We start from the raw sequence: 26,871 nt of genomic DNA on the forward strand, positions 1-26,871 counted from the left end.
TAATATAAAAATTCACCAAACTGTCGTCACAAAAAACAATGAATATTACTACATTTTGTTAAGTTATATTCCAAGAGTACATACATTTATTTGGTTTTTACTTACATAGTTTCCATGTTACTGTATATACACTAAGTTTTGTTTATCTGTATGTTTTCAAGTTAAACTGAAATTTTAATTATTGTGTTTCTTTTTTAAGTTACAGGCTCCTATTTTAAATATAAAAAATCTACACTAGTGGATATTAATACATCATAAACATGACAAATTTGTTGCCTGGCACTGTACATCAAATAATAATTGAGTGCAGCGTAATCATCGAGAACATTGTTAAAATTTAAATTTAAAGAAATAGAAGTATTATTTTCGGAAGCAAACCCATTATTGACTATTCTATGTACAAGTTGCGTTATTGATACTTTGGATTCGTGGCATGACAGGACACGTCTGTTGAAGAATTTCATAATTATAACGGAAAGGTAACAGGAAAAAATAAAATATTTAGAATATAAGTGGAGTTTCGAGTATTTTTCACTCAGCAATTAAATAAGTGATACAATATAGACACAATACAGACCATCATACAAGCTACTACCACTGAGTACAGCCTAATGCGAATTAGCTCATTGCATTAGAGAAGAAGAGCTCCCTCTCTTCATAGAGACACTCGTGCTCATTATTATTATTATTATTATTATTGTTGTTGTTGTTGTTGTTGTTGTTGTTGTTGTTGTTGTAATTAAATCACAATATTTCCTTAAATTTTCTCCCCACTTGTTTAAAATCTCCCATTTTGGGGCAAGAAATCAATCTAGCAACATGGTAGTTATCATTTTTAGGTTTTTTTAAACTATGGAACTTACTACTCCAACCATACCTCATTGTTGGCAATTGACTGTTATTTTAAATGTCAGATCTCTGGTTCGTTGAAGAATAATGCAAATTATTGTATAATAAAGAACTTTAAAATATAAAGATAGGTACAGTATTTTGTTTCTTTCCTTGTCTATTGTTTCCCTCTTTCCTTTATTTCATCCCCTTTAGTCCAGAGGTTCTCAAACTGTTTGAAGGCATGACCCACTTTTGGGCAAGACATTTGCAACCTCCCACTATCATACTGGTACTTAACCCTATTCGAAGAATACAAATCTCTTAAAATCGAAAACAACGATAATTTTACTCAAAACCAGTGGATACCATTCAAACTTGTAATGTACTGGTACTTGCAAGATGGGAAACTGAAATGCGGAAACCTATTTTCCAGTTCTCTTTGGCTTTTAGACTGGACTTCCTTGCTGATGTATTTTTCGAACACTTCAACACTTTGAATTGGGTAGTAGTTTGCAAGGTCAAAATGTTAACATAACAGCCAGAGATAAAATTGACGGATTTATAAGGAAACTTGATTTATGGTCGACATCAGTTGACAAAAAGAAATTTGATTTATTGTATTGAAGAATTCATGGAAAATTTAGCAATTTATAATACAAAAAATACAGATTTTGTTTTTCGGACATACAATTAAGTTTGCACAATTTAAAACACCTTTTTGATTATTTTGAGGAAGAAACTGTAAACAATTATTATGAGTCACAGGTACTGAATCCGTTTTTAGACACTTGCGTTCAACAGGCTGACATTAAAAAAAGGAAATATTTGTTGAAATATGTACGTATTGATGGAATGTTGAATCTATACTTTTTTTTTTTTTTTTGCAAAGCGACAATTTTGGATCAAATGAATGCAAGAATACTTCGATCTTGCAAAAGAAGCTCTTAAATTTTTTATAGCATTTGCAGCCTCATATTTATTCAAAATAAACCACAAAACAGATTACACTTTTCTTTGGACATCCAGTTTGAATAATAATAATAATAATATTATTATTATTATTATTATTATTATTATTATTGTTGTTGTTTACAAACTGCCCTCCCATCGAGGGTAGCCCTTACGGACTCAGTATACTCTCAAAAAAAATACATATGTAAAAATAAGTAATGACTAATAAAAAAAGAAACAAAGAAAAGGCCATGAAAAATTACAATTGCATTAATGTGGTACCATGTGGTTAATTAGGCTTTGACAAGATTTTTTTAACACTGTTATCACAAAGTCATCTCTCAGAGACGTAGGCAGAGCACATTGCTGTTGAAATTATTCTTAAAAGCTGGAATAGTTCCACGAAAATTATTGCATTTGTTCGATTGTTACCTTCTTTTGTTTCCTTCAGTGCCTCAAACTTACAGGCGAAAAACTTTGAGAGTTTTATTTTCATCTGGCAGCATTTACATTTACATAATTACATTTCTACCTGTACTCATTCAAAAAATATAATCCTCTGAAACCTCACCATGACCTTTGGGACACAGTGTATTATAATCAGAAAACCGTACTACTATGAATTAATTAATTACGTATTGTTTGGATATATACTTACTGGCTTTTAAGGAACCCGGAGGTTCATTGCCACCCTCACATAAGCCCGCCATTGGTCCCTATCCTGAGCAAAATTAATCCATTCTCTATCATCATATCCCACCTCCCTCAAATCCATTTTAATATTATCTTCCCATCTACGTCTCGGCCTCCCCAAAGGTCTTTTTCCCTCCAGCCTCCCAACTAACACTCTATATGCATTTCTGGATTCGCCCATACGTGCTACATGCCCTGCCCATCTCAAACGTCTGGATTTAATGTTCCTAATTATGTCAGGTGAAGAATACAATACGTGCAATTCTGTGTTGTGTAACTTTCTCCATTCTCCTGTAACTTCATCCCTCTTAGCCCCAAATATTTTCCTAAGCACCTTATTCTCAAACACCCTTAATCTCTGTTCCTCTCAAAGTGAGAGTCCAAGTTTCACAACCATAAAGAACAACTGGTAATATAACTGTTTTATAAATTCTAACTTTCAGATTTTTCGACAGCAGACTGGAAGATAAAAGTTTCTCAACTGAATAATATTTCCCATATTTATTCTGTGTTTAATTTCCTCCCGAGTATCATTTATATTTGTTACTGTTGCTCCCAGATATTTGAACTTCTCCACCTCTTCAAAAAATAAATTTCCAATTTTTATATTTCCATTTCGTACAATATTCTCATCACGAGACATAATCATATACTTTGTTTTTTCGGGATTTACTTCCAAACCTATCTCTTTACTTGCTTCAAGTAAAATTCCCGTGTTTTCCCTAATCATCTGTGGATTTTCTCCTAACATATTCACGTCATCCGCATACACAAGCAGCTGATGTAACCCGTTCAATTCCAAACCCTCTCTGTTATCCTCGACTTTTCTAATGGCATACTCTAGAGCAAAGTTAAAAAGTAAAGGTGATAGTGCATCTCCTTGCTTTAGCCCACAGTGAATTGGAAACGCATCTGACAGAAATTGACCTATACGAACTCTGCTGTATGTTTCACTGAGACACATTTTAATTAATCGAACTAGTTTCTTGGGAATACCAAATTCAATAAGAATCTCATATAAAATTTCTCTCTTAACCGAGTCATATGCCTTTTTGAAATCTGTGAATAACTGATGCACTGTACCCTGATACTCCCATTTTTTCTCCATTATCTGTCGAATACAAAATATCTGGTCAGTAGTTGATCTATTACGCCTAAAACTACATTGATGATCCCCAATAATTTCATCTACATATGGAGTTAATCTTCTCAAAATAATATTGGATAAAATTTTGTACGCCGTCAACAAAAGTGATATTCCTCGAAAGTTACTACAGTTAGTCTTGTCCCCCTTCTTAAAGATAGGTACGATAATGGACTCCTTCCATTGTTCTGGTACAATTTCCTTTTCCCAAATAGCAAGTACAAGCTTATAAATTTCGTTAGATAATGCGCCTCCACCCTCTTGTATTAATTCTGCTGTAATTTGATCGATACCTGGAGACTTATAATTTTTCAGATTTTCTATCGCAATTTCGACTTCAGAAAGTGTGGGTTCGGGTATAAATGGCTCAGCAGTTTGTACTTCAATTTCGTCCTGATCATTTCTATTTGGCCTATGTATATTTAGTAGTTGTCCAAAATAGTTTTTCCATCTGTTCAGGATTGAATGAGCGTCTGCAAGCAAGTCACCATTCTCATCCTTGATCACATTTACCCTTACCTCATATCCATTCTTGAATTCCTTTATGCCCTTATATAAATCTCTAATGTTTTTATTTTTACTATTTGTTTCTACCTCATTCAGTTTTTCCTTCAAGTAATCTCTCTTTTTATTCCTAAGTGTACGATTTGCTTCCCATCTCATATTGAAATAATTATCTCTATTCACCTCAACTGGATCCTGTAAGAATTTCAATTTTGCCTGTTTCCTTCTTTCTACTATCATGCAACAATCTTCATCAAACCACGGTTTCTTTTTCTTAATTTCATAATAACCTATGCTCTGTTCAGCTGCAATTTTGATATTATCTCGGATATTTTCCTACATGCTATTAACATCTAACTCTTTCTCAACATCGTCGGAACTTGCTAATATGGCAGACCTATTTGAAATTTCGACCTGATAATGTTGCTTAGTTTCCTCGTCCTTTAATTTCGAAATATTGAATCTTCTAATATTAACTTGTTGCTCTACTCGCTTGGCTACTGATAGTCTTTCTCTTAGTTCTCCAATTACCAAATAATGGTCAGAATTACAATCTGCCCCCCTGAAGGTTCGAATGTCTACTATACTAGTATGTCTTCTTTTATCTATCAAGATGTGATCCATCTGGTTATGTGTCAATCCATCTGGAGAAGTCCAAGTATATTTATGTATATCCTTATGGGGGAATGTTGTACTTTTAACAATTAAATTTTTTGATGTGGCAAAGTTGACTAACCTAACTCCATTGTCATTACTAAATATGTGTAGGCTCTCTATTCCAATAGTCAGTTTAAAAATATCCTCCCGTCCTACTTTAGCATCGAAATCCCCCAATAAAATTTTCATGTGATATCTAGGTAACTGATCAAAAGTCTGTTCCAATTCCTCACAGAAGCTATCCTTTATATGGTCGTCTTTCTCTTCTGTAGGGGCATGAGCATTTATAATTACGATATCGCACCATCTACCCTTAAGTACTAAATACGATAACCTATCACTGATAAATTCGACCTTTTTTACTGCTGATTTTATTCTTTTATGTACAAAGAATCCTGTTCCTAATTGGTGATTATCATTTCCTTCCCCATAATACAGTAAGTAATCTCCTATTTGTGTTATGCCATTCCCATCTAACCTAACCTCCTGTACTCCCACAAAGTCTATTCTATATCTAGCTAGTTCTTTTGTTACTAATGTTACCCCTTCTGTTCTATATAGACTTGTAACATTCTAAGTACCAAATGTCAAAACCTTATTCCTTTGCTGTGGTCGTGCCAGAGAATCAGTCCCATTCCGAGGCTTATTTGAAGGATTCGTAACAAGCTGTTTTTTACGGTAATGGGTTGTTAGCCCTTCGCCCAACCCCCAAGCTGGAGGACCACCCCTCATCGGCTGTCCGCGACTGCTTATTCAATATATTCACAGCTACCCTCCATATCTGGAGGCCGTCTCCTCGATCCGCAACCTGAGGATGCACCATGCCGTGGTGATAGGGACCCACAATACATGGATTGTTTGGATGTATACAATTGTAAAACACTTGCATCATATGCACGTATTATATGTTTCTAATTTTCACAGCTCAAATATGATATATAAAAATGCTAGTCCCAAAAATTCCAGAGGGAAAAAACCTTTAGGGAGGCCGAGACGTATGTGGGAGGATAGTATTAAAATATATTTGAGGGAGGTGGGATATGATTGTAGAGACTAGATTAATCTTGCTCAGGATAGGGACTGATGGCAGGCTTATGTGAGGGTGGCAATGAACCTCTGGGTTTCTTAAAAGGCAATAAGTCCTAAAAATTTGTCACCCTGGGCTATGGCCCATGTATAAATACGGCCCTGCTTGTTTATATTAATCTTTGAAAGTTCTTTATCACTATTGGTATGTCATATGTCAAAGAATATACATTGAGATTTTTTTAGTGTTCAGCACTAATTTATTTAGAGATAATCTTTGCATTAACACTAATTTATTTAGAGATAATCTTTGCATTAACTTTTTCATTCCCTGTATATTTTAATGTAGTTCATTAATACATTCCTCTTTATTTATTAGGCTTGCATCATCCACAAGCAATATAGTTTCTGCATTTGGAATGTTCTTTGGTAAGTGAACAATAATGGACCCAATTGATTGGGTCATTGGCTGAGAAGAAACTGGCTACTGAAGGATGCACTGGAAGGAATAGAGAACAGAAGAGTTCGGGGCAATTTGTTAACTTAAATGAAAACCAAAGGGGATTTGTATCGCAACCAGGAACATTTATTAATACTTCATTAGTTAATGGTGCCTCAAGAAAGCTAAGCAAGAAGGATGTCTCAATAGTTATGTTGGATGTGCGACAGGCCTTTGATTCTATTGGATTAGAACATGTAACTAATTGTCTGAAATCCCTACCTATTCCAGTATCTTTACGAGAATTAGTTCAATCTTTAGTAGTGGGGAACTTTACTCGGATTCACAGTTCCAATCAGATATCTGATCCAATTGTATTGCAAAAAGGAGTTTTCCAAGGATCACCTTTATCTCCATTAATTTTTAATATGTCAATAGATTTTATTCTAAAAGAACTTACGGAGAAACAAGTCAGTGATAAATTTGGTTTTGAGGTTTCTGAGAATTTAGACAATCTAACTATGGCTGCCTTTGCTGATTTAGTAGTCATAGGGAAAGATATGTCAGCTGCCCAGGACCTAGTATTAATGGTGAAGGAGCTTTTAGAAGACATTGGATTACACATTAATCCTAATAAATCAACTTCCATTAATATTGTAAAAGGAAAGTTACGTGAAGAGGATCTGATTCTTTATGAAGATTGCTCCATAAGAGGGATCAAACAAGATGAAACTATAAGATATTTGGGTGTATCATTCAATGAGGAAATAACATTTGATCGGCAGGCATTTATGTTAAGTCTGAAAAATGATTTGGAAAATTTAGTATCCACCTCCATGCTCCGTCCAGATCAAAAGCTCAACATTGTTAACCAGTATATATGGCCTAAATTGATCTACCCATTACAAATGGCTCCTATCCATCAGTTACCAGGAACATTCTTAGAAGATATTGACAAGTTAATCCGTAGTTCTGTTAAACAAATGCTTATGTTGCCATCTGATACACCTACTAGTATGTTATATGCAAGCAAAAAATACAGAGGTTTGGGACTAGTCAGAGCATCATGGGAAGCGTTCTTGCAACACTGCAACATTTGCATCACTTTAATATTAAATGAATATCCTTATGTAAATAGTATGCGACCTTTGATGTCTGAACTTAATTCTTCCTGTCAACATCTAAGTCTCCCTTGTCCAGTTGAACTTCGTAAATCAGTGCCTAGGAAATTAAGAGAGGAATTAAGAAATGCAGAATTCGAATCATGGAAAGTAATGCCTGGAAGAGGCAGAGGTGTAGAATTGTACAGCCAAGTACCTAAAGCCAACGCCTGGATTTTTAATAAGTCTGGACTATCTACATCTGAATGGGTAACCTGCCTCAAAATGAATGCCAGTTTAGCAGCAGTTAGAGGAGTACCTGGTTCCTCTTTGGACAGATCCCGGTGCAGACATGGCTGCCCGGAGACTGAAACCCTTGCCCCGTTTAAGGTCAGTGTAACAGAGGTTTACTCCTCCGAAATGCCAGACACCATCATGTTCGATCCTTAATTGCAAATGCTTTAAGAAAAAAGTCTTGGATAGTAGAAGAGGAAGTATTTTGCCTTGCTACTAATGGCTCCTCTAGACATATTGACATCATAGCGTATTCCAAGGCTACCAAGAAAGAATATATAATTGATCCTACCATAAGGATTGAAACGGGGAGTAGCCAGCCGGAGGATGTCAATAAAGAAAAGATCAACATTTATCTGCCAACAGTTGATTACTTCAAAGCAAAATACCAGCTTGAAGACATTGAGGTGATTGGTCTTCTTATTGGAGCTCGTGGTGTGATTCCCAAGTTCTTTGAAAGCTTCAGGAAGACTTTTGAACTACCACAGACACTTACTGCTGACATCATAACTTCAGTTTTGAAACGCTCTTGCAAAATTCTGAGTCATCATATTCACTCTGTTTAATTTTTTTTCCTTCACTTTATAATTCATATATGTTTATTTTAATTTTCTTCTACAAAATTTATGTAAATATTTAATATTGTAAAATTCATGTAGGAGAGTATACTGAGTCCTTCTGGGCTACCTCCAATGGGAGGCAGTTATTATCTTATCTTATCTATCAGATGATAGACTCCATTAAGATATGTGGATCATATTCGGAGACTAAGACGAAGGCAGAAAATAGGAAAGATTGAAGAATGCTGGGTTTGCAGTGAAAGATCTGCCCATGGGCAAAACATGTATGTATGTAATGAATCCAATTGATCCTTGGGGAACATATTACATTTGTTCTCTAATTTCTACAGTTTTTGATCTACCAGTACTATTATAACAACTGCCGGTATTTGTTATCTGCTAGTTAAATATTGTGACTTTATTCCAACTCAACAATGTAACTTTTATTTAAAGCAACAATAATAGTCACTTTCTACAATTTAATTCTACTCCCGTCAACAATGGGATTTGCACTCAACACAGTATTCATTATTGCACTCCACAGACGACAATGACAATTTACTTGGATTATTGAGAACAACAATGAACTGTTAATTTTAACTAATGTTCACAAAGCACTATTTACAAATCAGAACTGTCAGTTCTCAGTTCGTTTGCCTTGGCTAGTAAGCTCTTCTAGCTCAGTCACTCGAGTTCACAGTATCTCGAACCCCAGACCTTCAGAGACAGTCCACTGAACTTCGAACTCAGGTCCTCCAACTGCGGTCCACTGCACTCGATCTCAGGACTTCCGGCTCCACAGTTACGGACACAACTCAAGTCGAACTCCGGCCTCGAAGCTGGCTTCACTGCTACACAAGACTGGCTGGCTTGCTGTCCACTGACTATAACAACACTGCAACTAACTAAACTGCTCAAGTTCACTCGCGCGTCGTAATTTATAACCACACCATAGTTGCGAGAAATTTCCGGAAGATTCCACTCTCGAATTATCTGGATATCTCCCTTCTCTGCCGCGGTCGCTCTCTCTCCTCTCCTCTCTCCGCCACACCACATGCCCCAGGAAGCAGATGCGCGCGCAACCCGCCCGAAACACGGCCGACCTTGTAATCCTTATGCCGGTCGTGAGATCGTATCCCAGCTCTGTCACAATATGATTTGAACCAGGAATAACTTAACCCTCTTATACTATAATGTGTGTTGAATTTGGTAAGAATATTGTGATCTGCTAGATGAAAGGCAATGAGTAAGTCCATGAATAACATCTGCAAGACAGTGTAGCCTATCTTACAAAACTGTTGAAGGTCTGTAACAGAAGGAAATAAAATTATTTTAATGTAATTATTGCCAGCACCGACACTGCTGCAACATACTAGCCATGCAATTTAATTTATATGTAAATTAGGATAGATACTATAGTAGAAGTAAGTCAGATACTGTCACAGAACTACGAATGTGTAAAAAGTATGATTTTTCGAACTTGTGGCAATGCGGTTTTTTTTTTCTTAAAATTTGGTGTAAGGTTTTTTTCTGCAGCAGTTTCCAGTCGTCATGTGCACGCGCTCATGTTTCATGCAACTGTAACTTCAAACTCTGACTAGTCGTTGATTAGTATCTCGTGTTCTTTAATATGTCAAACTGTTTTCTGATTGTTAGAAAAATGTGCGAGCCAAGAGCAAACCAGAGTGACACCTGCGCATAAAACTAGTGCATTACTTTTATTCATTGTACTGGCTACAAACGTACTTTTTGCATGTGTATTTTGTTCCCATGTTTATCTATATTGGTTATTAAAACACTGTGAAATTTAATACCATCTTCAATATATAAGATTAATAAATTATTTTATAGTACACGAGCATTCATGCAGGGATTGAAATTAATTGCAAACAGGTCATCACTGATCATAGGATAGTTTTCAAACAGTTGTCAAACTGGCTGCAGGAACAAACGCCTATAGTTATGCAATAAGAGCTGTTGGACATAAAATGGCTTCAGTCTTCGTGTACAAATGTTGTCTACTTGGCCCGTTTTGATTGGTTAGTGTCATCACAGGACAGCCAACATAGAGCGTATGGACCAAACGTCAGTGCGTATATTAAGAAGATAGAATTTTTTGTATAATATTCTTTATAGTTTAAGAATTATATGCTACCTGCTATTGATTTGGCTAGACACCGCTACTCTTATTCATAGGTATTTCCAATTATGATTAATGTTGTTATCAGCGTGGTTATCTCTGTAGCAAATATTAATAAAAATAAGTAAAGTACAGGTTATGGAACTGTCTTGCTCTTTCGGCACACGGTTTTTTACGACAAGAATTTGCACTTATCGTGTGATGTATGGTGCGATGTTGGAAGTTGTGCAGTAATGTAAAAAGCAAATTAATTGAACCAACGTTGACTGAGGATGTGTTTACGTTTGATTTAGATTACTCAGACTTATGAGGTAAAGCAATAGTGATAATCATTATTCATACCTATATGTTCTGTAGTGTCTAGGCTACTGATAAAAATCCATTTTGCAGTAGTTGCGCTTTTGGTGTTTACTCCCACATATCCTTCTATTTTATAAATTACTGAAATTCACCTTTTGATTACAAGAAATTATTGTAATTTATCAGAATGCGTTACCCCTATATGCCGTTTTTGTCTTGAACGGCACCAATTCAATAAATAACTTACCTTCATATAAATTGTTCTGGACCAAAGACTTAAGAAGCACCTTCGTTTTTCGATTATTTAATACAGGACGCGTGCATTCTTTGTTGAGAATCGGTCTACAGTTAGGCATTCTGGTACATTACACTTACTTATTTGGGAGAATAGATCTATAAGGTTAACACGATAGTGCTTTACAATTGCGTTACCAAAGGAAGGCGGGTATCTATCCATTCCCACCTACCGAACAAAATGCGTATGGCATACCAAAAGCCTGTACTAACAAACTTTAACCAGTCACTCCACATTACGAAAACTCGCTGTCGATATAGCCTACCCAATCCTGCATTTCTTCCTGCCACCACTTTCACAGCAATTTTCCACCCTTATTCCTGTTCAAAATTGGTGTCGCCGCTCAATTTGTCTTTTGTTTACGGTACGTATAACTCGACTTGAGGCCAAGAATATAGATAGGTGCATCCTATCTTTCTTTGGTAACGCAATTGTAAAGAAATACTGATAAAAACTTTACATTTAGTGCAGTAAGTACAGCGAAGTTTCCGTTCTATACCCTTTGTATATTATTACTAGTGTTAGTTTCTCTATATGATATAGGCTATTTTAATCAATTAAAATTTAAAAATTCATTTTGCATATCAAGCATCAAGATGCAGTTGGTGGTGCTTGCATTGTTGACGTATGTCTTATGTTGCGGAGTTGATGCCTCAAAGCAGAAGACGAAATCAGTAACAACTCTTATTGAAGCGAAATGGGAAGTGACTCCTTTGGTTCTGGAAATCTCAGAGTATCTCGGTGACGAGAATGCTGATTTTTTGTGGGAATTTTTGGACGCTATATCTGCTCTACATCCCTCTCTTGCTGAACTAGGTAAGTAATTTTTCCATTTACAAATAAACGTTTAATCAACATATCAAACACTTTTATATAGACCTGTACAATAATTTTAAAACCGTATAAAGCAAACAATCTTTTTATCATGGTAACTTAATTGTTTTTATTGTAAATCCCGAAAAGACAAAGTATATGATTATGTCTCGTGACCAAAATATTGTACGAAATGGAAACATAAAAATTGGAGATTTATCCTTCGAAGAGGTGGAAAAATTCAAATACCTGGGAGCAACAGTAACAAATATAAATGATACTCGGGAGGAAATGAACTGCAGAATAAATATGGGAAATGCGTGTATTATTCGGTTGAGAAACTTTTGTCATCCAGTCTGCTGTCAAAAAAATCTGAAAGTTGGAATTTATAAAATAGTTATATTACCGGTTGTTCTGTATGGTTGTGAAACTTGGACTCTTACTTTGAGAGAGGAACAGAGATTAAGGGGTTTGAGAATAAGGTTCTTAGGAAAGTATTTGGGACTAAAAGGGATGAAGTTACAGGAGAATGGAGAAAGTTACACAACATAGAACTGCACGCATTGTATTCTTCACCTGACATAATTAGGAACATTAAATCCAGATGTTTGAGATGGGCAGGGCATGTAGCACGTATGGGCGAATCCAGAAATGCATATAGAGTGTTAGTTGGGAGGCCGGAGGGAAAAAGACCTTTGGGAAGGCCGAGACGTAGATGAGAGGATAATATTAAAATGGATTTGAGGAAGGTGGGATATGATGATAAAGACTGGATTAATCTTGCACAGGATAGGAACCGATGGCAGGCTTATGTGAGGGCGGCAATGAACCTCCGGGTTCCTTAAAAGCCATTTGTAAGTAAGTAAATATGTAATTGCTTTTATTGTATAGTATTGAAAGCACATGGCTTACGTGCACAATACCGAAGCAGGCATATGGTACTTTTGTAGAAACTACTCTCACATCGCGCAGGCATTACTGTTAATACTGATATTCGTATTTGTGTTTGTTATGCATTATATCAGTTTTTGGTGGTTTAGGCATACTGGTAATATAGGCTGATTATGGCGAATGTATAATGGGGGAGTGCTCTGTAATATGAATTGGATATTATTTTGCAGTGGAGCAAATACTAATACACTAAATATAATGGGGGGGGTTATGGTGTATGCAATGAATAACATCTTTACAGATAGAGTAAGTATATTAAGATACAAATAGTCCTACGTACATAATATGTCGTTTTAGTACTCATATCGTATTCGCTGCTTTCACTTGTACTATTGAAATGTCTATATGAACTTTTGAAGTAATAACACTAGTAACCTATATGGGAATTGTTCGTAAAATATAAATTGAAAACATTTCTGTATTGCATGAATCGTTTAATTTGTGTTGATAATTGAAATACATTAGCGCTATCGAATGTGTACAGGGTGGAAGTGGTATAATTGTGTACCTTTGAAGCAGCATATTCCTGGTTAGAATAGAAAAAAAAATATGGAAATAAAATTTTGTGATTAAGTGCATGGTTACTGAGATAAGTAGGCCGAAAATCTCTGCAAGATGGCAACAGTAGCAATGACCTAACCAGCAGACTGGAGTGTAAACAAACTGCACAGTCAGACTCATCCGTCGTACTGTACTGTTTTTTTTTTTCGTAACATTTCCCCCACATAATGTTATCGTAGTGTTGAACAGTCGGGTATAGCTTTTCCAGTATGTTTGTCTAGGAACTCACGGAACTTCAGATTATCCACTTTCGTCAGTGGAATATTAGCAGAAATCAAAGCTTCGCAGAGTTCTACTAACCTGAAGGACAGGCTTGACCAAGCAGCATTTGTTGAACTACTTGTTTCTCGTCTTGAATTCGTTGTAGACCTCTTTTGTGCTTCTCTCTATTCACGTGTTCATTCACAGAGAACTTTTTTCAGCTCCAATTCTGACGTCGCATATTTTTCCCCCATACTGTGAAACAAATGCTCCTATGCAGTTGCAAAGTGGGGGATCAGAACTCCTTCATTTCATAAAATGGAGGTACAAGTCAATTTTCATACTGGTAAAAACAAGAAAAGTAAATTGCCTTTAAAAAAATGCACATTTCCTTGCGAAAACACATAAAAGTGCCAAATAGTATGTAACAATGGTTGAAATAAGCACGAATATGCTATAAAATCCACAAAAAATGCAAATAAATGAAACAACAAAATTGCATGGATAAAATCCTTTTCCACTAAAACGCATTAATAACTAACTGAGCAATGTACAGCCCTCACCAAAAAAAGATGCAAATGCATCCAAATCGTTCGTTCGTTCATTCATTCATTCATTCATTTATTTATTTATTTTTTTCCATAGATCTTATATGAGCAATGAGCAATGGAACAAGTCAAAATTTTACAATATTACAATTACAATTTTTACAAATTTTTACAGTTTTACAATTTAGTAATTTTCTACAATTTTTACAATTTTGTGCAATTTTTTACAATATTTTGGCGAGATGTAGTGAGATGAGGTGAGGTCCGAGGATTCGCCAAAATATTACCCGGCATTTGCCTTTTGGTTGGGGAAAACCTCGGGAAAACCCAACCAGGTAATCGAATCAAAGGGGTTGATGCCAAGGACTCTCCATAGACCATCCGGCTTCAGTCCCATGGCTGTGGAAAACCTCGGACAAAACCATTCAATGAGATCAAAGGGGGATCCAACCCAAGCCCAAACGCAGCTCCAGATCAGCAGCCCAGCAAGTCTGCCGACTGAGCTACATTGATGGGTCTACTAAAAATATACAATACATAGCCAATCAGATTATTAAATTTACAAATGCAAACGATCATTCATCAGTTGAGCTATATTTTTAATACAAAACAAGTTAATTAAATTTAAGGCATAAACAATTCAACCAGTTGTGATATACAGAAATTGATAATATCATACAAACTACTTCAAATTACAAACACAAACAATTTATTAAGAGAGCTATACAGATTACTATTCAATTTAAAGCATATACAATTCCCTAATGCTCTACTAATGAATATATTTTATACACTTAAAGCAAAGTTTTATAATTAAATCTTTCTATTCAGTTTGTGTGACACCTGTAACATTGTATAGCAATTCTGCTTCTCACAAACATAAAAAATACATAACTTAGCAAGGCACCTTCTGTTACGGGTCTGAATTCGGAATTGTACGTAATTCTGCTACTGAGGTCAAAATTCACTTCATTATAAGAAATTAACTTGAATTTGGTAGAGGTGGGGGGCGGGGGGGAACTGACTAAATTATGGGAAGGCATGTAGACCTCTGACCCATTTTTCGTAGGATTCATTTCTATATTTGTTTTATATATTAAGAAAACTAGAGGCAGGAGTATAGTCTATAACACTAATCAAGAGGTAATACGAGAGGTGGCAAGACTTACAAAATCATTTGAAATATAGAATATGGTGGCAATGGGAAGGAGAATGGTCTGCACAAGAGGAAAACAAATACTGTTCAAATTTGGGATTCGTCCACAAGAACGTCACAACACGAAGAAGTTTTACTCACCTGGTTGAGGATTGGCCACTGTCATCTGACACATGACCATCTGCTACGTGGTGAACTTCAGCCGGAGTGTGATCTATGCCATGTTTCACTTATGGTGGAACATTTTTTATTGCATTGTAGAAAATACGACCGTGTCCGTCGGCAATATAGAATTCGGCCGACTCTACGTGACGCTCTTGGAAATGATTTTAATTGTACAAATGCAGTTCTGAGATTTAGTTTTTTATTGACCTGTTTTCCTGTCCTCCGGACTCTTTACATCCGGAGGTTACATTTGTTATTTAGTATATAAGTTTTTTAACAAACTTGACATTCGGACCTTTTACATCCGAGTAGGCCTATTTTAGAAATACGCCAGACAATTTATTTATGGTAGCATTTGTTTTATTATTTTATTGTCTCTTTTTAAATACTAGTTAAGGTCTGAGATTTTTATAATGTTTTATGCATCACCCTGTTGAAACTGCATTTGTGAACCTCGTTTTAATCGTGACGTTTTTTAGTTCTTTTAAGCATTCTGATTATTGTACTATGTCTCTGTTCTGTAAAGAATTTTAGATAAGGGCACAAATAGCCATAGTGCTGACGCGCCCCTTTTAAACTCCACTAACTAACTAACTCAAGAGGTAGTGACTTTTGGTTCTAATAAAATGAACTGGAAGGTGTGTATAAAGTATCATTTAAATTTCACAAATATTTATTTTATTTTACTTCTGTATAATTCTTTACCATTTGATTATGCTTAATTATCATTTAGAATGTGTACAATTTTCTTTGTACAAGTGATCACTTTGGAATTTATTATGGCCATTACACATTGCAGAAAGTGACAGAGAACGCTATGAAAAAGCTCTGGACGTGGCAGGTCAACTGAGAACTCCAGCACAGATCTCAGTGCTTAAACTTGCACTGTCACTTCATATCTACTCTCCTAAAGTGGAGATGTACTCTCAGATGGCCATTGAACGAGGTGTAGCTGCTCTTGGTTGTCCGATAGCTGCGGATGTCGGAGGGAAACTTACGTGCTGTGTTGAGGAGCTGAAAAAATTTATTACTCAAACACAGGTAGGCCTACAGATATGCGGTATATTATGTACAAATTTTATTAGGTTAATCGTTTGTTGTGGTGCTAGTATTCACACTGTTGACCACCATAGAAGTCTCAGATCACACTTCTTCTTTGTCTGTCGGCATGTTCCTCTCGGTTTCACGACAGTCTTCCTTATAACAGTTCATCCAGTCATTTCGACCTTTAGCTTTAATCTGCTGTTTAATATATATCTTACTGGACATAATTGAGCCATCTCTCTTATTGTCTTCTAGTTCTCCTTTTTAATTTGATTTTTAAAATTTGTTTTACGACACTTTATCAACTGCAAAAATTATCTAGCGTCTGAGTGAAATGAAGGGATAATTCCAGCACCGAAAGTTATCCAGCATTTGCTCTAATGGGTTGAAGGAAAACCTCAGAAGAACCTCAACCAGATAACTTGTCCCAACCAGGATTTGAACCTGGGCCCACTCATTACGTGATCAGACATGCTGTTACTTTTAGAAACTCAAGACATGGTCATAGAACTATAAATCAAAATTTGTATCTGGATGTACTGACTTTTGCAAGTGATTTGGTTTTGCTAGCCACTTCAGAAAATGATGTACAATGATCAGTCTATAGTTTAAAAGTAATAGCTGATAAATATCGCGTGGAAATATCCTTTCCTTTCTACTCATCTAGATATCTCACAAAAAAATTTTAAATTCATTAAATCTGCAGGCATTGTCAACAGTATAATGAAACCGTCTTTAGTCCAGAAACATACCCGTACTCGTCTGTACAAGACCTTAGCAAGACCTGTCCTTTGTTATGGCAGCGAAGCTTGGACCTTACGAAAAAGCGATGAAAATAGAATTACTGCCAGTGAAATAAAGTTTATGCGCCAAATAGCAGGATACACTAAATGGGATCATAAAAGAAATAAAGACATCCTACAAGAACTGGGAATGAAACCTGTACAGCAGTATATTCATCAATATCAAGACAACTGACTTCATCATGTCAAGCGTATGCCTAGAACAAGGATTCCTTGAGCGATCTTGAACTACAGACTGACAGGGAAAAGATCACTGGGTCGCCCTGTGAAGAGATGGCAGGAAAACTTTTGTAGACCATAGCAGTCCTACGACGATCACCTGTTAGGAAGATGACGGTTATGATGATGATGATGATGATGATGATGATGATGATGATGATGATGATGATGACGTTAGTAGCAATTTTTAAATCTTTGTGTAAATTTAGAGGCTGAAGATTGGTTCTTACATTTGTCATGTCCCATTGTTACAATTAGGCCAGACGTTTTTCTGAAGGTTCTCAGCATGAGATTTACTATATTATTTTGACAGTATTCAGCCTTCACTGCCATGAAGTACAGTAAGTTTAATAATACAATACGCCTGATTTATTTTCTTATCTCTAAGCTATACTTTCACTGTCTTTAGCTGTGCTAATAACTTTTGTCCCACATTTCAGAAGATAGTTGCAAAAGAACCTCATGGACAGTCATTCATCATTACCACTAATTTTGTTATAGTACAGTATATCTCTGTCTTTCTTTTCCATGCTTTATCTCCTCCTTTTGTACCAACTTACAATGCAGTGTAATGTAGGGAAGAGTGTATCTTTTAGACAAGCACACTTTGCGGCCGGTCAGCATGGCACAGAGCCACTGCTAAGATGACATAAGATAGCACATGACTAGAGCTATGAAAATGTCGTAATTGTGATAAAAATAAAAAGCAAGTCTTCAACATATAACTGCTCACATACCATCAGATGCATAAAGGAACATAAAAATGTTATTTAACAGTAGCATTTTAATGTGTGGCGTAATACTTAACTTCAGTGGGAATACAAATTTTATGTTACAGTAGCATTTTAATGTGTGGCATAACACTCGACTTCAGTTGGAAAAAAAAAAGAATACCTTAGAAAAACATACTGAAACTGCATCCTACGTTAAAAATATGATTTTAGTTATTTCATCTTGAACTTTGCGTACACTACTTTTAACACTTATGTATAAATGATTGGTTGATTGGCAAACATACTCATGTTAAATTACATAAGCAACTGTGGCTTACAGCTGTTTTGATGCTTCTTCACACCATCCTCAGAGCCTACTAGACCTCGGCGTCATCTCGAACTTCGCTGCCTGTTGTGGGGGTGCGTTTGCATGTTGAAAAGTGGAGTTCAGAACACACACACTATTTGACTCCACTTTTCAACATGCAAACGCACCCCCACAACAGGCAGCGAAGTTCGAGATGACACCGAGCTCTAGTAGGCTCTGAGGATGGTGTGAAGAAGCACCGAAACAGCTGTAAGCTACAGTTGCTTAGGTAATTTAACACGAGTAAGTTTGCCAATCAACCAATCATTCATAGTTATTTAACTGAACATTGTAACATTGATCAGATATGTCCACTTCCAATTGTATATATTATTTTCATTTTCCCTTCTTAAATACAAAAAATAGCAAAACAGGTTTTAGCTAATAATGCTATAAAATGCTATTTTTAAAAACATATTTGTTATAAATACAAAACATTATATGCTATAATTTCATAACTGTACACATAACAGTGACAAACACCCACTCTCCTGGACGAAGATATATCTTTTCCACTGGCTATGTGAAGAATTGAACCATGGATTGCTTAACTCGAAAGCTCATACCTTATCCACACAGCCAATGCTGTAGACATTGTTATATTAAACATTAAAATAAAATACATAGCTTTATTTAAAAAACATTTACCAGTATATGAACTGTTATATTGTTAGGTTTTCCTGAGATCAAAATATGTCGCCTCTTATGCTTTTTGTCGTGTGCATTTTAATTCTAAAAATTTTCAAACAAGGTTATGTAATTTAAGACGACTAAGAACTTTGACATCTGGAAAATTCTCTGCTAACCTCTTTTGCAGACAAGCAGAGTTGGTGAGTACAGCATATGAGAAACATAAACACTTGCTGTTGTATAGTATGAGCTATTCCGTCTCAAATTGACCGAAATATAGAGAAAATTGACCTTACAATTTCTAAATACAATGAAACTTTTTTTGTACGTAGAGAACTGTGATACAATGCTTTGTGCAAAGTTTGAGGCATCAGAACTTCATAGTGTTTAAATTAAAAATACGAGGGGGATCCAGGAAATAACGACCGTTCGCGCATACCCGCCGCGCAGCTGACTTCCCTTCCTTGTTCGAAGGTCAACTGGCTTCCTTAACATGTGTTCTTATAATGTTGTGAGTACTGGTTGCAACAAGTCGCCATTGTGCATTTTGTGTTACTTCAAAATGAACGTGATTCATAATCCCGCCGACTGTGAGGTGAGGAGTGTGATTCGATTTTTGAATGCCCGACATTTGAAACCTGCAGAAATTTACCGGCAATTGAAAGAAGTGTATGGTGATACTGTAATGAATGAAAGAAATGTGAGAAAATGGTGCGAAATGTTCAACAATGGGCGAACAAATGTCCACGATGAAACTCGACCCGGACGCCCATCACTCATCACAGAAGACCTGAAGACTAAAGTGAACAACAGAATCTTGCAAGACAGGCGCACATCACTCGACGAATTGCATATTGCCTTTCCTGACATTTCTCGTTCTTTGCTTGGTGAAATTGTGTCGCAATATCTTGGCTACCACAAAATCTGTGCCCGCCCGCACACTGCTGCTTCAACTCGAGAATTGCTGGATCAATTCGGTTGGGAAATCTTTGATCATCCGCCCTATAGTCCAGACCTTGCTCCTAGCGATTTTCACCTTTTCACTAAGCCGAAAGACTTTCTGGGTGGTACGCGTGGAAGTGATGAAGAGTTGAAGAATACAGTGAACACCTGGCTTAATGAACTGGCGGCAGAGGAGTATAACACGGGAATTCTAAAGCTAGTGAAGAGATACGACAAATGTTTAAATGTAGGTGGTGATTATGTAGAGAAGTAAAGGAAGCTTCAGTTATGTAACAGACTTTGTTTTTTCAAATGTATATATTTTTTTTAATTATTACAACAAAACGGTCGTTATTTCCTGGATCCCCCTCGTATTTAAATTTATCGTATTTTCATAAAATTAGCAACTTCAAACTGTTGTGGCTCCGAAACCCTTTCACCCAATGATCAAAATCATGGTTTAGTTTGATGCTGAGAAATTAAAGTTTATATTGACATGTAAACAGATTTTCTTACTTTTTATGGAAATGGAGAAATTTAGATTTTTCCTCATTAACACGCCTTTGCCTAGGAAAAAACATTTTAAAAATATATAGTTAGATTCTGCATTGAAAGTACAAATAAACACATATTTTTTTTACTGATGGCACGTTGATAAGAAAGTATTGAAAATATCAAATAAAGAAAATAAATAGTACGCGTGTGAACTAACCAGCTGACTGTGAGACGGGAGCTAGCCGAGACAAGCAAGGCCAGGGGACATAAACACGTGATGTGTCGTCTAACAATCATGGCTGGGCTAGCTTTATCACAGGTTTTCATAAACACTGGAGTACAATGACGCCCAACGCTCGCTTATGTTCAGCTCTCGGCCAGTGTGTGCGGTACTGCGCCGTTCAAGTGTAGGTGTGTGAAAATAATTTATTTAATACCCTCGAAACTTATTGCTGTACCACTAAGCAAACAATGCCGAATTCCTCTTAATAATGCAAGATTTTTTGTCAATATTTTTTTACATTTTTACAAATGGCCAAAAAGCCTAAAAGTAAGTAAAATCAGATTATCTGTCTCTCTGTATACAATAAAAATAAGGATTACTTCTTAACATAGCCTATCAAATGTCAGCTTCAAAATGAGCTCCCATTCAATGTTCTGCAGTAAATGGTTCCAGAGTTCTGAGCGCTGAAAGAGGCTTGTTTTTATAAAATACGCTAAATTTGTCACTCAACAATACGAAAACTGTTTGACTCTCGATAGTATATTTTTGAAAATGCACTCTCCTCAGCACCTTCTATAAATAGGGAAAAAATTAGGATATAAAAAATGCGAATATGGAATAGCCCGTATGGCTGAGAAACATTTATTCCAATCACATGATTAGTACAAAAGGAATCTCGCTTGTGCTGACTGCAAGACTCTTATCTGTGTGAGTCCCATTGTTTTATGTTTTGAAATTGTTACCTTAGGCCAGCATGTACAGCATGAGGCATGTAAGGGAAATATATTACACAGCTATGGGAATAATTTCTGCTTAGTGGTAAGGAAATACATGTAAAATAGGCGCATTGTAGTTTTGCATACTTCAATTTTACTTTGCTCTGAAATGTTTCTAGCTTTTATAATATTGGATAGAGGATAGAAACTGTGATTATCTGATTCTCTTCATCAGGGTTACAGATTCTTCTTCATCTAAACTCGTGTCCCTGGTTGTGGAGTCGAGTATCCTTCATCTCTCATGGTCCTGTCAGGTGTTCTGTTCCACCACTTCTCACCATGGTTTCCCTCTTTTTTTCAACGATCTTCTTAATTTGATCTTCCCATCTTGTTCTAGGTCTTCCAATGGGTTTTTTCCCTTTTATCTAATTCTGTTTCCCTCGAATATATCCTGCAATTTTGCAATTCTCAAAGTACTTCTTATATCTTCGTTTTTAACTCTATCTGTTCATTGTATTACACTTCTAAGGAATTTCATCTCTGTCGCCTGAATTTTGCTCTGATCTTTTTTGTTATAGTCCAAATTTCATATATCAAGACTGGTGTAAAATTTGAATTATACACGATTTTCTTGCACTTTTCAGATACATTTCCGTTTCATAGTAAACCTTTCACTTGTTGGTAACATCTACCACTATATTGTATTGTCCCAGTAATTTCATGTTGTATGTTACCATCATTTTTCACTTCACTTCTCAAATAGCCCTACTTAAAATTTTCTATTTCCTCTAAATATTTTCCATTCAATTTAATTTTGAGTTTTGATTTTGGTATTTTGGCTTTTCATTGTTACAGTTTTTTCTTCTTTTATTTTAAATTCATATTCATTTAGTACAATATTTTATTTTATCAATCTCATTTCTAATTCAATTTTCTCTACCACATACAAGTACAGGCATTACCATTATTTTAAATTATTTTTAAAAAGTTCACAATTAAAATTTAAAAAATACTGTACTTTCTGATAGTGCCACACAGATATTGAAATGTTTGTGTCTTTCCTGTTACATCATGTGATTTCTATAAGAGTCGTTAAAATCCAAGGCAGTTAAAATTATTTACTTGTTTAGTAATTGTGTCATCAATAACTATTTTTGCCCGCAGGTGATTGCTACCTTTCGTCTTTGAGCTTGATTTTTATCACTTAAATTGGAAAGCAATCTTAAAAGAATGAGCTTCAGCATTATCTCTATCTGATGTTACTCATAATGTAAAAGTCTGTGGTTAGTTCATTGAAGAGAAAATATGAAAATTCTTCATTGAAATCTCAACATACTCCAGGTCCTTAATACATATCTGAATGCAAGAAAAAATAGAGAGAGGGAGGGAGGGAGAGAGAGAGGGAGGGGGGAGAGAGGGAGGGAGGGGGAGAGAGAGATATATATTTATCTACTTTAGTCTTCCCCCTGTTGTATTTATAGTATATTCCTAAGTAATTAGTTAACTTGATATGCATTAACGTTGATAGTGTGTGTCTCTTCATTTTGCAGGGAACTGATTTCAGTCGTGTAGAAACCTTTGGATTGGATCATCATTATCCAGGTTCTCAAAACAACAGTATTACTGTGGTGCTCTATGGGGAATTAGGAACTCCAGAGTTTGCAGAATTTCATCACATTCTGAAGACTTATGCAGTAAAGGGAGATATTGACTATGTTCTAAGGCATTATGTTAAAGTAAGTATATCTAATAATACAGCAGTTTTTTTTTTTTTTTTTTTTTTTTTTTTTTTTTTTTTTTTGTATATAATACCCTAAGTGTAGGAAGTTGCCACAAGCTGTGTGTCAGATAGCCAACAAAAGAGGTGCCCATCACATCTAAGCTCTGCAAACAAGTGACTAAGTGTACCATGTTGCTTGAAAGAAAGACTTCTGTTACTTCACATTTATTCATTATGTGAATACACTGCCTAATGAGTTCGCAATTTTTCATGGAAGCGGGTTATATCTGAAGTGGTTAGTGGTGGCAATAGATGCTGTGTGCACATGTGCGAACCAGGCAACTTCCTAGTTGCAGTATCTATGTCTCATCAAAATTCCGTACATTATTAAGTTATACCCTCAGGTGAAAATGTACCACAGGAGGACATCTGGGCTTCGATTAGGAGCCTGCCAAGAAGACTCATAGTGGTAATAAGGACTAGAGATGGCAATACTGGCTATTGATCATAAAATTACAGTTGTAACTTCTGCTACTGCATTGATATCAATGTAAGATGTTTGATCATTTTGAAGTTTTGAATGTATTGTTTCAAATATATGATCATTCAGTTCTCTATGTTCATTATGTCAAAACACGACTATATATATTTATTTTTTTTTTTAAATTTTTAATAAAATTATGGTAACAATAAATTTATGTAAGCATTCTTAAAGCTCTAAATCCATGTGGAAATAATTTTATAATGATATAGTAGAAGCAAATTAAATTTTTTCACATAGAGATGTCGTTTCTAGCTGTCATTGTTTTTTGTTTGGACAGCAGTGTATTTTGCATGTTTTTGATTTAAGGAATTGCCTTCAAAATTCCAATTACAGTGAAATTTCTACCAAATGACAACTGTTCCTTAGAAATCTAACATTTAGTAAGGTGGTCATTGAATGGGGAATTTATGTTTTAATATCTTTCCATTCTTATTCATGCTGCCATATCATGTGATCTAGTGGAATGTTTTCTACCATCATCCTCGCTATCTCTCATTTAGTTTTCTTTCCTCCATCTTTATTTGCGTCATAAATTTTATATCATCAACATCATTGCCAATATCAAGTTAGAAATTTCATAATTTCTCTGTTATCAAAACTTGATTTCACAACATTTATTTTGAGGTAAGACTACAAATGTGAGCATACAGCATACTGCATTCCAAAAAGGCAGATTTTGTAATTGAAAAGAAACTTGAATCTTTAACTATTTATTGCTGTTATGTTATTGTAGGAACGACCAAATAAACGAGTCCGTCTGTCAGGTTATGGTGTGGAGCTGCAGATAAAGTCAACAGAATACAAAGTGCAGGATGATACGCAAGTGAAAGGAGACAAAACTCAAGATAGTTCTGAGCAAGATGATGAAGACGATGAGATTGAGGGTTTCAATTTTAGCAGACTTAAGTGAGTATGTTGGAAATATGACATCGTTTTATTTCTGAAGTAAATATTTATTTTATTGAAGCTAGAATGTTGCGAATTGTGATTTAGTGAAAGACCTAAAGAAATGACGATCTGTCATTTCCTCGATGCCTCAGTGTGGAGACATTATAGTATTGTGTGGATAAGCTTCAGGGCTTCTACCGCGTTGTCTTAGTGTTATTGGCTGACGTTTCGACCGCTGTGTTGTGGCCATCTTCAGAGCAGTTGTTGGATAAGGAAATAGTCTGCCAGCTACTACTACTATTTATATATAAGAGCTGGCAGACTATTTCCTTATCCAACAACTGCTCTGAAAATGGCCACAACACAGCGGTCGAAACGTCAGCCAATAACACCAAGACAACGCGGTAGAAGCCCTGAAGCTTATCCACACACCATGTACACCAGCCGCGGAAGCCTACGCGAAGACATTATAGTAGTTTTATATTTTTTTCATTTTCTTCAAAATTTGTACTTTATATAATAAAATTTTAGATAGATTGTTTTACCTACTTTCTAGTAGATTGTTTATGTATTTTATTATTTATTTACTTATCTATGTATTTAATATTCATTAATTCTTCTTTTTTTTTTTTTACTCTTGAGGTAATGGCAGAAATGCCATAATGCCATTTTACAAAATTGCCAATGCAGTTATAACTTCTGCTACTGCATTGCTGCCAGTGTAAGATGTTTATGTAAAATTACTATATTTTTGTAATAATATGCTGTATTAACATGTTCTATCTTATTTTTTCTAAATGAAAGTGTAATGTAGAATTGTAGATGTCTTCAAATTTTTTCAGTTCACAGCACATGTGCATATATATCATACATTGTTGATTATGATTGCTTGAATTCCCACCCACTGAATACAAAAAACAAATATTAATTCATTATTTTTTCTTGATTTCGTTCACTACTTTTCGTAGTGTTAATAGGTAAAACTGTCTCATGTTATTTATTACCAGTAAGTGAACATTATTTAATTTCAACTTAATAGATTTGGGAGAAATACAACAAGACAGACCAGAGTAGTGATCATTTAAATTCCACATGTCACAAAAGTGGAACAAAGATAACTCCAGCTGTCTAACAATATTGTAAGTTTTATTAGTTACAACAATGTAATTTATTCGTCACAACAATAATTCCTTTCTACAATTCACCTTAAACGCTCTCGTCAACAATTGGATCTTCACTCAACAAAGTATTCGTTATAGCACTCCACCGACGACAATGACAGTTTACTTGGATTATTACGCACAACAATGAACTGTTAATCTTAACTAATATTTACAAAGCACTATTTACAAATCAGAACTACCAGTTCTCAGTTCACAGTTCTTCTATCTCAGTCACTCGAGTTCACGGTATCTCGAACCACAGACCTTCAGAGACAGTTCACTGTACTCGAACTCGGGTCCCTCCAACTGCGGTCCACTGCACTCGAACTCAGGTCCCTCCAACTGCGGTCCACTGCACTCGAACTCAGGCCTTCGGATGCTGACGCAGATGCGGACGCACACTCGAGTCGAACTCCGGCTGGCTTGCTTGCTCTGGCTTTCTCACTGACTGAATAACTGAAAACTCTGAAGACTCTACAACAACAACAACTCTCTAGTTCGCTGGCGCCTGCTCTTTTATAGCAAAATCATAGTTGCGAGAACCTTCTACAGGTGTGTAGAGAATTATCTCAATATCTCTACATCGACAGACGTCTGGAATAATCGGGAAGGTCGTTCCACATCCACTGCGTAGCAGCTGCGCGCGCAGACTCGTCGCGTGACGTAATACACCCTCTCTCCCTTCTCTCCACCGCGCGACGTCATTCAATGTTCCGTGGAGCCTGTGCGATCTGCTTTCATTCGGGACGCTGGTCGTGAGTTCGATTCTCACGTCGCTGTCACATTGCCCCCTCCTTAGGGCTGCTCGTCCCGGGCAGTCCCTTGGTAGGCGGCTAATCGGTCCAGATGCACCACCATCATCTTCCCTCGAGGTTGTCGCTGGATGCGGTACACCACGTCGTTGATCCGGGTCACCACGCGGTATGGTCCATCCCAGGCACGCTGCAACTTTGGTGATTTCCCTTTGGTCCTGGTAGGTCGATACAGCCACACCAGGTCGCCCTCCTGGAATCCTGCAGAGTTGGCTAATCTGTCGTAGCGCACCTTCATCCTGTCGCTGGCCATCTTGAGGTGC

The 26,871-nt window shown here is 36.1% G+C and overlaps 1 protein-coding gene across 3 annotated transcripts in view; it reads left to right on the forward strand.

Annotated features, from left to right (window-relative positions):
- The first annotated feature begins 10,258 nt into the window (after positions 1 to 10,258).
- The window catches only part of Uggt (UDP-glucose-glycoprotein glucosyltransferase), a 90,520-nt gene continuing 73,907 nt past the window's right edge, over positions 10,259 to 26,871 (forward strand). For 2 of the 3 annotated variants that reach the window (XM_069812732.1, XM_069812733.1), the window contains exons 1-5: positions 10,510 to 10,650; positions 11,524 to 11,750; positions 16,129 to 16,370; positions 23,032 to 23,217; positions 24,479 to 24,651. In XM_069812732.1, coding sequence (XP_069668833.1) covers positions 10,646 to 10,650; positions 11,524 to 11,750; positions 16,129 to 16,370; positions 23,032 to 23,217; positions 24,479 to 24,651 — 833 coding nt within the window. In that variant the 5' untranslated portion in view covers positions 10,510 to 10,645. Of the gene's footprint in view, positions 10,396 to 10,509; positions 10,651 to 11,523; positions 11,751 to 16,128; positions 16,371 to 23,031; positions 23,218 to 24,478; positions 24,652 to 26,871 lie in introns of those variants that run through there. The other variant, XM_069812734.1, reaches the window with a different exon arrangement.

The sequence above is a fragment of the Periplaneta americana genome, chromosome 16 (genome assembly GCF_040183065.1).
Source record: "Periplaneta americana isolate PAMFEO1 chromosome 16, P.americana_PAMFEO1_priV1, whole genome shotgun sequence".
In the NCBI taxonomy this organism is placed as follows: Eukaryota; Metazoa; Arthropoda; class Insecta; order Blattodea; family Blattidae; genus Periplaneta; species Periplaneta americana.